Raw genomic sequence first — 13001 nt, forward strand, 5'->3', positions numbered from 1 at the left:
GACCCCGTGTCCCCTGCATCGGCAGGCGGACTCCCAACCACTGCGCCACCTGGGAAGCCCCGGGACAGAGCCATTTTGAAATGCAGGCTGCAGAAGAAGGTGGAGGCATTAACCCTAAAGCGTGGGGCAAAGGGTGGTGCTGATGGTGGCAGTTCATTGAAGGCTTCTGATAGGGGATGATGACACGAGACAGGAGGAATTTAGGAGGTGGCGTCAGCAGAGTAATGGAAGCACCTGATGGGAGAGCAGCTGGAATCAGGGGTTCCTGTCCCCAGGCCCTGGAAGTAGTCAGCCCCTCACCATCACCGTCAGCCTGCATTTGCTGAGCGCCTCTGCTGTGTGAGGGATGCCATGGAGTTCCTGGGAGGGGATCGGCTTGCCCCTCCTGGTGTGCAGCTCTGTTCTATAAGTGGTCAGGGGTCGGGGTGACAGGGGCCTCAATATTCTTGGCCTGTGGTGCCTGGGCAGGAGCTTCCATCCTATGAGTGTGGGCTAGGTTAGAAAGAAGGAGAGATGGGAAATATTTCTCCTTGATTTGGCAGCCTTTTTAAAGCCCTAGGTATTTAGACTTGGGGCTTATTTTCATAGCTGTGTCAGAAGTTCAGTGAGTAGCTACAATTTCTTATTAGACGACTTTAAGCTACTTGTGGCAGGTGGGCATTTTAAAAATGAAAGTCAAATGTAGGGAGAGGTACATGTGGCCTGTGGTGTATAGAACAGGAAGTTTCCCTTTTCACTGTGGCTGCAAGGAAACCCCAAATCAGATTTTTGGATTTTTGCTGTCATAGCAACTATGACTTTTAGGTTGCTGTAGCTCTTTTTTAGTCTGCTCCCTGTTTCTCTGTTTTCGTGCGTCTCCGTTAGATGTCTTTTTATGTGAGCTTATTCAATCTGTGGTAAAGGCAGGGTTTGCATCTGTTCAATGCTTCAATGCCTACTCCTCGGCCTGGGGGATCAGCACCGGAGCCGGGAGCGGAAGTCAGCCCCTTTGTGAAAGGGGAGCAGCGCCAGCTCCGCTCCTTCCACACGGCGTCCCCAGATTGAAAGTTTGTGTTTATGAGGTTCTGAATGTAGTCTAATTTTTTCCTATCTGGTTTGGACCATCTCTACCAGCTGGTAAATAGGAAATGTTCACGGTAGGAAGCCAATACTCTGCAGTGTAAACAGATGGAATCGATATAAAGTGACAAGTTAGACTGCTGTTGAGAATACAGAGCCAAAACCAGGAACGTAACAGTCAGGCTACTTATTCTGTTCCAGTTCATTTAGTCCTGAATAGTGCTTCATATCTGCACAGCTGTGTTGTTCTTTTTCTCCCCCTTTCTTTCTTCTGGGTTGATAATGACAATTTCAAAGAAAAACTTTAATTAAAGATTTTATACGAAATAACCAAAAGTAGAATAATAAGGGAAATGAGCATTGATGTGTTTATTGTAAGAGAAATCCTTTTTCTTGGCTTCAGTTTTTAAAATGTACTCCTTAAATTTAAAATGAGTTTAGTCGTGGTGACAGAAAGGTGCCAGACTGACAGCAGTGGCTGCCGAACCCTGTGTTTTGCTGCGGAGCCAAGACAGAGGGGCGGCCAGAGGCCCCCTCCCCCGCGTCTCAGTCCGCAGGCAGGCGGGTGGGCTGCCGTCCCCGACCCCCTGCTGCTAGAAACCAGGTGAGGAAGGTGGCTCCAGGTGAGGAGGGAACAGAAAACAGCGAATCAGGAGCTAATTTGGATAGCACGGTGCAGGTTGCTCTCTGGCCCGAGGAAGGTTTGCCTTCCCCCCGGGAGGGGCCCCACAAGAGCCAGGCCTGGAGAGGGGGAGTTCTGGGCTCCAGGGAGGAAACCTTAGGCCTTTTCTCACCTCCTTTCAAGTCTGGGTGGTCATGTTTATTTGGGTTCACAGCTTTCCTTCCTGGAGCTCCCAGTGCTATAAAAAGAATTTTAAACAAAGAGCTATAGAGTAAGAATTACATCCACTGTTAGCAGTTTATTGAGCCATCTGAACTCAGTGGGGTACAGATATGAAGCCGTTTGATTCTTTGCTTCTTACGCAGGCGTGGGCGCCCCTGCCTTCCTCGTCCCCGAAGGCTGTCTTAGCAGATCCCACGGCTCTCTGGCCACGTGCAGGTATACCAAGCCCAGCGTAGACTAGTCCAGTTTTAAACCCGGAGCTCAGATGCAGCTCAGCTGGCCGCTCCTCCCTCCTCCCAGCTCCACAGGCCCCGGGGGGAGAGGGAGGGCCAGGGGGGCTGCCAGCTCATCGGCGACTCTCTCCCTCCTCCTGCTTCCTTCCTCCCCGGTTCGTGGGATCCGTGATGAGGGCTGAAGAAGGGGAGCTGGCCGCCTTCTCCCTTCACTGGTGTCCTCTGTGGGGAGCAGGTAAAGGCTGCTCTCGTGGGGCACATGGGGAGTTACTAGGACAGTGCTTTGGGGGCCTCCGAACTCTGTGGTTTTCTGGTGATGAGCAGCTCTGGCCTAATCCCCCTGCACCTCCTCAGCCCTCCTGCCGGTGGTCCACCTCGCCTTCTCGTGCTGTGTGTTGTCCCCTCACTTGAGAAGCAGCCCTGGGAGCAGGACAGCTCAAGCCTTCTGCCTTTCTTTTTCTTTTGAAGAAAATTTTCAATACAAATTTTAAAGGTTACTTTCTATTTATAGTTATTACAAAATATTGGCTATTTTCCTGTGTTGTACAGTATGTCCTTGAGCCTCTCTTACACCCAATAGTTTGTACCTCCCATTCCCCTACCCCTGTGTTGCCCCTCCCCTCTCCCCACTGGTAACCACTAGTTCGTTCTCTATATCTGTGAGTCTGCTGCTTTTTTGCTATATTCACTAGTTTGTTGTATTTTTTAGATTCCACATGTAAGTGATATCGTACAGTATTTGTCTTTCTCTATTTGACTTATTTCACTTAGCATAATGCCCTCCAAATCCGTCCATGTTGCTGCAGATGGCAAAATTTCGTTCTTTTTAATGGCTGAGTTGTATATTGTATATACATTGTATATACATTGTATATACAATGTATATACAATATACATTGTATATATTGTATATACCACACCTTCTTTAGCCACTTATCTGTTGATGGATACTTAGGTTCCTTCCATATCTTGGCAATTATAAATAATGCTGCTGTGAACATTGGGGTGCGTGTATCTTTTCAAATTAGTGTTTTGGGTTTTTTGGGTTATATACCAAGGAATGGAATTACTGTGTCATATGGCAGCTCTATTTCTTTCTTTCTTTTTTTTTTTTTTTTGAGAAACCTCCATACTGTTTTCCATAGTGCACCAATTTACATTCCCACCAACAATGGGAGAGTTCACTTTTCTCCACATCCTCACCAACATTTTTTATTTGTGTTCTTTTTCATGATAGCCATTCTGACAGGTGTGAGGTGATTTCTCATTGTGGGTTTGATTTGCATTTCCCTGCTGATTAGCGATGTTGAGCATCTTTTTATGTGCCTGTTGGCCATCTGCATTTCCTCTTTGGAAAAATGCCTACTCAATTCTTCTGCCCATTTTTTAATCGGGTTGTTTGTTTTTTTGATGTTGAGCTGTATGAGCTGTTTATGTATGTTGGATATTAATCCCTTACCAGTCATATCATTTGAAAATATTTTCTCCCATTCAGTAGGTTGTCTTTTTGTTTTGTTGATGGTTTCCTTTGCTGTGCAAAAGCTTTTAAGTTTAATTAGGTCCCAATTGTTTATTTTTGCTTTTATTTCCTTTGCTTTAGGAGATGGATCCAAAAAATATTGCTGAAATTTATGTCAGTGAGTGTTCTGCCTATGATTTCCTCAAGAAGTTTTATAGCATCCAGTCTTACATTTAGGTCTTTAATCTATTTTGAGTTTATTTTTGTATATGGTGTTAGAGAATGTTCTAATTTCATTCTTTTAAATGTAACTGTCCACTTTTCCCAGCACCACTTATTGAAGAGACAGTCTTTTCTCCACTGTATATTCTTGCCTCTTTCGTCATAGATTGACCATAAGTGTGTGGGTTTATTTCAGGGCTCTCTCTCCTGTTCCATTGATCTATCAGTCTGTTTTTGTGTCGGTACCATACTGTTTTGATTACTGTAGCTTTGTAGTATAGTCTGAAGTCTGGGCGTATGATTCCTCCAGTTCTGTTCTTCTTTCTCAAGACTGATTGAGGGTCATTTGTGTTTCCATACAAATTTTAAAATTATTTGTTCTAGTTCTGTGAAAAATGCCATTGGTATTTTGATAGGGATTGCATTGAATCTGTAGATTGCCTTGGGTAGTATGGTCATTTTAACAATATTGCTTCTTCCAATCCAAGAACATGGTATATCTTTCCATCTGTTTGTGTCATCTTCAATTTCTTTCATCAGTGTCTTATAGTTTTTGGAGTACAGGTCTTTTGCCTCCTGAGATAGGTTTATTCCTAGGTATTTTATTCTTCTTGATGTGATGGTAAGTGGGGTTGTTTCCTTAGTTTCTCTTTCTGATACTTCGTTGTTAGCCTTCTACCTTTCTTGTTCTCCACTTAACTCATGGAAAATTCACATGTCCTGTCCATGCCAACAATAGGCATGTAGACCACTCTAATCTTCCCCTCCTGCTCTGCTATTTCTGTTCAATTCTCAGTTTCTTCCCCCAGGAAGGTGTAGAGCAGATCACTGTGTCCACAGAAATGACATGCCTATCTGCCGTTCTGCAGGCACCAGTCCTGTCTGTACAAGGATTTCATTGGCTCACCCAAGCTTCTTCCCCATGAATGCTGCAATCACCCATGCATCCATCTGTCCATCCATCCATCTGTTCACCCATCTATCACTTATCCATGCATGCATGCATCCATCTATCCCTCCATCCATCCTTCCTTCTGTCCATTTGTCCATCCATCATCTGTCTATCTATCCATCCATCCATCATCATCCATCCATGCATACATTCATCCACTTAACACTTATTCGTTGATCCAGGCCCTGGACTCCTGTCCACTCAAGACTTTCTGAAAGAGGTGGAGGAGCTGGCTGGTGTGGGGGGGTTAGTGCTGGTTCTGCCAGTTACTATTCTCCAGCATGTGTGTGTGGTTATCTGGCTATTTATGTCTCTGTCCTCAGCCTTTGGTCCTGATCAGCAGTTCCTATCAGACCACCATCTATTGAATATGTTCCCTGGGAGGTACCTGCACACGTGAGCTCATTTCTTTTTTTTTAATGAATTTTGATGAAATTCTACTATATCGACCCATTTTTCTTTCTTTCTTTCTTATAAATTTATTTATTTATTTATATTTTATTTTTGGCTGCGTTGGGTCTTCGTTGCTGCGCGCAGGCTTTCTCTAGTTGCGGTGAGCAGGGGCTACTCTTCGTTGCGGTGCGCGGGCTTCTCATTGTGGTGGCTTCTCTTGTTGTGGAGCACAGGCTCTAGGCGTACGGGCTTCAGTAGTTGTGGCACACCGGCTCAGTAGTTATGGCTCGCGGGCTCTAGAGCGCAGGCTCAGTAGTTGTGGCGCATGGGCTTAGTTGCTCTGCGGCATGTAGTATCTTCCCAGACCAAGGACTGAACCAGTGTCCCCTGCATTGGCAGGCGGATTCTTAACCACTGCGCTGCCAGGGAAGTCCACGTGAGCTCATTTTACCTGCACACGCTGATACAGTGCCCTTCTTCATTCCCATTTCACAGATGAGGAAACTGAAGTTAGGAAGAGTCAGGTCACTGTTCCAAGGTTACCCAAACGATGGCAGCCGGGGGTTCTTTCTGTAGTTTTCTGTATCTGGCGGAGGTTTCTGTTCCCTACTCCCTCCCTGGCTTTACTCTTCAGGACAGATATTCTCTGCTCCATGTAGCAACACTTGTGAGTCTGCCCTCCATGAATTCATCTAAATCTTTTGGGGAAAGTTTTAATTTAATTTTGCTCCTATCACTTCCTTTTCAGTAATCACTTCCTCCTTTTGTACTCCTGTGTGAAATGGGGCTTTTTTTCCTTTTCTTGAAATGTTAGGTGAACGAGTCCTGGTTTATGTAGCCATACTTCAGAACTTTTAGGCTTTCTGTCCTGCTTTTTCCTAGCCCTGCTGTCCAGATGGAAGAAGCGAACCTTTTAATGCATCTTCAGTGTGGTTCGCTTCCCTGCATTGCTTGGTTCTGAATCATCCCCAGGGCTCAGTCATCTCCCCAGATGACTCCCACGGCTCTGAGGACAAGGAGAGGGTCAGATGCTGCCCTTCTCGCAGGGTCTGTGGTGCTGCAGGGGGCGCCTGGGGGCCGTGGGGGCCTGGGGTGCAACAGGGAGCTGGGGGGGGGGGCTAGCAGGGGGCCGGGCAGGGTGGCGCACTCCTAAGCCTGGCGCAGGGCTCAGAGCATGGGTGGGGGGAAGCGTCTCCTGTCTGGGCCCCTGGCTGCCGAGGATGGAGCGGGGACTGGGTCTGGGGCAGGTGGCAGGGAAGAGAAGACTTGAGGGCAGGTCTTCAGAGGGCCTCAGGCCATTTCCTGGCTCTCGAGCCTTAACGTCATAATTAGCTATTGTTTTGGTTTTCTTTTAAAATCCTCATTGCTTCTGTGTTTGTGCACCTGAAGCTGCCTGACACCTACCACCCACTCAGATGTCTTGGGTTGCATGGGAGGGAGTGGAACAGGGGTTGTGAACTTTTTCTGTGAAGATGGTAAATATTTGTATTTTGGCTGGCCGGACTGCTGGGCGGGACTACTCAGCTCTGCCCCTGTAGGGGAAGCAGCCCGAGGCAACTCATTTACATAAATGAACGGGGTGTGGCTGGGCGCCAATAAAATTTACTTTTGGATCCTGAAATTTGAAACTCAGATTACTTTCACGCGTCACAAAATATCCTTCTTTTGATTTTTTTCAACCGTTTAAAAATGTAAAAACCATTCTCAGTTTGCAGGCATATAAAAACAGGCAGCAGGCAGGAGTTTGCTTCACCTGGAACGCAGGAAAGGGAGCTCGGCCACCACAGGCGCTGGAGCGGGGACAGGAGAGCACCTTTCTCAAGCTGGTCTCTGGGCCCTCACAGGGCAAGACCACGCTTCCTTTCTGAGAAGCTGGATTTGGGAGGAGGCCCCTTTCCTCCCGTGAGCTCTGAAGCATTTCTCCTCTCTCCGTGGATTTGGCCCTCTCTGAGCCCTCCTCCCGAGAAGCAGTGGGGAAGTGAAGGGGGATGGAGGTCCTGGAGAGCAGAGGCCAGGCAGGGAGTAGGGAGGTCCCCTCCTGCAGGGGAGGAGCTGGGTACCACTTTCAGGCAGGAATTCACCAAAATGTCAAGATGGAGGTCAGGGGGCCAGTGTCGGGATGGAAGTGCAGTCAGAAGAGCAGGAGAGACGGTGCCAGCTCCTGCCCCGGAGCCGACGGGAAGGCGTTTGGGCAGCAACACGGCTGTAAACTCACTGTGCAAATATTTATGAGCATCCAGTTTGTCCAAGGACTGTCGTGAGCCTAAGGATACAGCAGCAAATGAAACCAAATCCCCTTCCGTGGCATTTACATTTCAAAGGAAGAAGAAAGACAATAAACAGAGACAGAAATATGAAATGTGCAGGTGTGGGTGAACGCGAAGGAGAAAAGGGACGAGGGTGCGTTTTTGTGCAGGTCATCGGGAAGGCCTCTCGGGGCAGGTGGCACATGACCGAGACCTGAATGAGGGCCTCAGGGAGCCGTCCAGCGGAGGGAGCCAGACGTGCAGAAGCCTTGATGGCTGAGCGCGCCTGGTGTGTGTGAGAACGCGCAGGGAGGCCTGTGTGGCTGGAGCAGGAAAGGGCCAGGGGACTTGGCGGGTGAGGTCAGGAGGTGGTGGGGGTCAGATCGTCCAGGGCTCTGGGCGTGGTGAAGAGACCCCGGAGGGCTTGGGAAGCGAGGGAGCTCAGTGTATCTGGAGCCCAGGGCCTTGGGGGGTGAGAGCTGGGGCTGGGGTGGAAGGAACAGGAGGCTCAGAGCCGGTGGCTCTTAACGCACACGTGTCCCAGTTGGAGCCAAATGGCGGACGTCGGGCTGGCCCAGAGAGGAGCCGGATGCTGCCCACACCATCCCGATTTCTCTCTCTGCGTTTCCTCTCCCACCTCTTCTCCCTTATTCAAGGGAGAGGGAAGCGGGGCGAGGCAGGGGCAGGTCCTTTTACTCCTTTGTGTTTTTCTTCTTTCCCATCACTGGGTGGGACAAGACAAGTCTTCACACCACGGCCCTAACTCTGGTGGCTCTGATAAGCCTCACCATCTGCAGCTCCATCTAGATCTTGCCAAACTTCAGTCTGACAAATGATAAGAAACTTGGAGACATACCTCTGGTGGGTGTGAGTTCTGTGCCAGATTTGCTGCTTCCCTGCTTTCCACGCTGGGTCCATCTGGGTTACTTTGGGTTTTAAAAAAGCGCATCGCCTCATGTGCTCCCAGAAGAGGTGAATCAGGGTTTGGCAGCAGACGAGGTACCGAGGGGTTTTTTTTGGCCACGGGCACAAGCGCTCTCTGTGGCTGGGGCCCTGTGCTTTTAGACAAAGTGGTGGAGCTGAGGGTGGACGTGCACGAGCGGTTTCGCTCCAGCTGATGCTCTCCCGGCTCTTCCTTGCTTGGTCTTCCTGGTTTTGAATATTAAGCTCGTTTCAGCCAATGCTCTCTAGTCGGTGGAAGTGGGGGATGTGTATACAGTTCAGCACAGGGCCTTGCAAACATCCAATTCACATTTGTTCAATTATCCTATTATTGTAATCTTTATTACATTGAATAGTAATCATTGTTACATTCAGGATAGGCCCCGAGGAGGTGTGTGTTCGTCAGCATATAACAAGGCTTCCTCAGAGTGTGGCTTTTTTCCAGGCAGGTGAAAAGAAGATGGAGTCATTCCTTCACTGATGCAAGCACATGCTTCCTGAGCATGTGCACTCTGCCAGAGGCTGTTCTGGACCCCAGCGCGAAGCAGTGAACAGAGCCCGCTCTCAGGGAGCACACTTGCCAGAGGGGGAGACAGGCAGTAAAGACGAGCCTTAAATTCGTCGGTGAGAAGTACCCTGCGGAAGATGAGTGCTGCCGGTGGGATCAGGACAGGCCTTTTGGATCAGGTGACATCTGGGCCAAGACCTGCGGGAAGTGAGGGCAGAGCCAGTGGGTGTCTGGGGAAGAAATTTCCAGACCGAAGGAGCAGCAAATGCAAAGGCCTTGAGGCAGGAGGGGCCTGGCTGGCGCTCACGAGAAGCAGAGAGACCGTTTCGTGGCCCGAAGGCAATGAGCCAGCGGGCGGCTGGGGGGATGGAGAGCCGGCAGGAGCCGGTCTGCGGGCCTCTGGCCTTTGACCTGGAGGGGACGAGAGCGACTGGACGGCGTACTCAGCCTTAGCTACACAGAGCCCTGGCTGCTGCTGGAGCCTCGGCTGTGGGGTCGGGTGTGGACACTGGGGGCCCGAGTGGGAAGCCGTCGCACCAGCCCAGCCAAGTAGGGTGTGAGGCGGAGAGACTGGGCTGGGTTCTGGAAACGTTCTGAAGGGAAGGCCGCTGGGCTCTTGGGCTGGCCTGGACGTGGGACGTGAGCGAAGAATCTGGCGGGAAGGCCCGGCCACGGTGGGACGGGGCGAAGCTGGGCGTCTGCTGGCCTCTAGAGCTGGACGTCCTGACTGGGGCTCCGAGAAGCAGCCAGGGCTGGAGACAGACACTGAGAGGCATCAGCTGCTCATTAAGGTTACAGGCCTGGGCCGCCCGGGAGGCAGTGTGCTTAGACAAGCCAGGAGACCCGAGGCCCAAGTCCGCAGGTGCCCAGAGCTCAGAGGCCGGGGGATGAGGAGGGACCGGCAGGGACCAGGCCAAGCCCGAGCCAGAAAGCCGAGGAGAACCCGGGGCAAGAGTGTGGAAGCCGGGGGGAGGCGTACGTCCAGGAAGAAGGGGCGGTGAGCTGGGAGGAGGGCTGCTGCGGAGACAGCAAGATGGGCGCCCAGGAGCCGCCGGGCCTGGCAAGGTCGCCCTGACAAAGTCACAGTTTCTGTGCAGTGGTGTGCACAGAACTGATCGGGTGTGTGGGGAGACAGGCTGGAGACAGGACGCACAGACAGCTTTCGAGGGGGGATTTCTGCAAAAGGGAAGGAGTGGCTGGGGGCAGGGGCGAGGCGGGGCGAGGAGGGAGGGCTCACCTCTCAGATGGTTCGTCATCGTGGACACGAGCTCAGAGCTGGGCACAGCGGGGCACGAGGAGTTCCTGATGGGCGCGAGAGCCGCGGTGGCCCGGTGCAGGACTGGAGGCCGGTGGCCGGGTGGCCGGGTGGCCGGGTGCGGATGGCCTTGCCATCCAGTTGCTTCTGGTTTCTCTGCAAGTGAGGAGGACGGTTATCGGCGGAGAGGAAGGAGGTGGGGTGGGAAGGGAGGCGGAGAGCGGAGAAGGTGGGAAAGGTGCCCGGTGGTGGGTGAGCGGACCGCCCAGGCGAGCATCACCACGCGCGCCTGCTGGCAGGGTTGATGCTCTTGAGTGAGGGGACCCAGGGGAGTGTTCGATGGCCCGTCCTCTCCGGCCGCATCAGGCGCTTGGAAGAGGGGGTGAGTTGCATCTGACCAGGGTTAGGGTCTAGCCAAGACCTGGGAGGCAGGAGGAGGGAGGTGACGGTCAAGCACACAGCCACCGGGTCACTGTAAAAATGGGCCGTGGGGAGGCGTGCGAAGGAGAGGGACCAGCAGGCGGGGTTCCGGAGGGGCGAAGGGTGTTGGGGTTCGGGCTGAAAGATGGGGGGTGTTGGACGTGGGGCTTCGTTTTGGAGAGTGGCAGTTAGTGGTGACGAGGCGTGAGTTTGAGCAGGCAGGTGACCTCTGGACGGGAGGAGGACAGGAGCTGAGTCAGAGGCCAGCTAACGTCCCCGGGGGCCCCGGGGGGCAGAGGCAGGAGGGCCGCAGATGACCCAGCTGGGAGGAGCTGGGGCAGAGGCCAGCTCAGTGGTTCCTCCTGCGTGATCCCTAAGATGGCCACCCTGGGAGGGGGCTGGCAGGAGGCTCCTTCAGGTCAGAGACAGTGTAGGGACCCGTCAGAGGAGGCGTTGAGGAAACTAGGAAAAAGCCTGTTCATCTTAGAGTCTTCCCTAAACTCCTTCCTTAAGGTGCACTAATTTCCTTCCGAGTCTGGGCTGGACTTGGATGTGATCTAGTACAGGATGCAGAGTCAGACCTCCCAGGATCCGGCCATACCAGACGTTCATCACCCTTCCTCCACAACCCCCTACACGCCCAGCTGTACTCAGTGCCTTCGTCTCCTGTCCTGCCCCGGCCCCCTCCTGGCTCAGATGCCACCTCCTGCAGGAAGCCTCCCAGGTGGCTCCGCTGGAAGTGTTGTTCTCTTGTGTGAAGACCCACAGCTCCTCGCTTGTCTGTCTCTGGTGTTTGGCTCTTGTTCCCATGGTTCCTATCTTGGTGAATATTTATTTACATGCCTTATCTGCTCTGCGGGAGGTGCACTTTGGGGGTGGGCTTGAGTTTGAACCCCAGCATCATTATCGTCTAACCAGGTGATGATGGGCAACTCATGTGGCCTCCCCGACCCTCGGTTTTATCTAAAAGTGGGGAAACGGTACGTCCTTCGTGTGGCTCGGGAGAGTGCAGTCACAGGGCTCTGTGCTTGGCACGGGTGGGCCCTGGCGGATGTTTCTCTCCTTTACATAGAAGTGGCTCAGGGCAGGCACACGGCCCCGCGTCTCCACGGGACCTAACCAAATGCCTTTCAGGTCTGTGTGCCCAATAAATATGCATTTGCTGAATTTGGGAAAGATCACTCTAAAACTTTTCTGTAATATCTTTTAAAAATTCAGAGGGGTTGAAATATACACTCATATTTTTCAGCTCTTAGTAAAAATGGTTTGCATATGGCTATGAAAAATAAAAATTGTCCAAATCCAGCTATGCCAGAATTATGGTTTTAAAGTATCAATTAACAAAAAAGATTTTTCATATGGCTCTAAAATGCAATGAATTGTGTATGAGACTTACTGCTTTACATCAGAAAAAGTTCTTTTTTTTTAAACTTACTAAGACCATTTACAGAGAAAATTGCTTTGAAAACATTCAAGAAATGTAAAGTGTCCTTTTTTCCATAGATATGTGTCAATTTGCAATACCTACGACTGTGAGTCTTTGAAAACATTTTATTTTACAAGAAGTATTTAAACACGTTCACTTTTATTATTACCATCTTGATTTTTAACGCTGGATCTTTTGACTTTTCCTAAATCTCTTTTTATACACAGATTTTCAAAAACATTAAAACTGTTATCAAAGCCCTTAAGCTCATTGATGTTAACAGGACGGGTCTGGTCCAACCACATGCGCTGAGGAGGGTTCTGGAGACCTTCTCTTTGAAGATGAAAGATGATGAATACAAAAAGTAAGTAAACGAAGGTATGGTGAGAGATTGCTCAGTAGGACTTACAGCCAATTTCAAAATGGGACCTGTTGGGTTCACTGGATCCAGGCAGCGTCCTTCCCTCCTGCCTTCTCTGTCTTGACTGTTTTTAAAAGAGGTCCTCAATCTGCATTTCTCCCATGTTCGTGAAGCTCTCCACGAATTCTCCAAAGTGAGAGCTAACGGTTCTAATTCCTCCAGTCCCCGCCGGTGAGAGTCATCTGGCCTGCAGCTTTGAACGCATCTCGATGATTTAAGTCATCCATCACCAGTGGTCTCTCTTTGCCTGCCTGGGACCTCGCCCACCACCCCATGGGTTTCCAGTTCACAGCTGACTTTTACTCAAAGCCCGGGGTTAGGAGAAGAATGAAAATTTTCAGGATTTATTCATTGGTTGATGTGCTCCCTGTTGGCTCTCCATCCTGACATAATAACAGAAGCTTAATTTTCCTTTGAGGACTTCGTTGCTGAGTTTGGGGTGGGCATTGCAGCAGGGGGACGTTAGCTGCTTCTCGGCGTTTGAAAGCCGCCACCTGCTCCTGACTCGAGGGCAGTGTGTGGAAGCCTGCACAGACTTTTTTTTGAGCCTCCAGTAAACTCCAGATCGTTCAGAAAAGCCAAATGCTTGGATTCTGTGGCTAACTGAGGATTGAAATGAAG

The 13001-nt window shown here is 50.6% G+C and overlaps 1 protein-coding gene across 1 annotated transcript in view; it reads left to right on the forward strand.

The window, feature by feature from the left end:
• The window catches only part of EFCAB6 (EF-hand calcium binding domain 6), a 234631-nt gene that overhangs the window by 34646 nt on the left and 186984 nt on the right, over nucleotides 1–13001 (forward strand). Inside the window, 1 exon segment of the mRNA XM_007454091.1 lies at nucleotides 12187–12323. Within this exon segment, the coding sequence (XP_007454153.1) occupies nucleotides 12187–12323 (137 nt within the window).

This window comes from Lipotes vexillifer, unplaced genomic scaffold (assembly GCF_000442215.2).
Source record: "Lipotes vexillifer unplaced genomic scaffold, Lipotes_vexillifer_v1.1 scaffold382, whole genome shotgun sequence".
Classification (NCBI taxonomy): domain Eukaryota; kingdom Metazoa; phylum Chordata; class Mammalia; order Artiodactyla; family Lipotidae; genus Lipotes; species Lipotes vexillifer.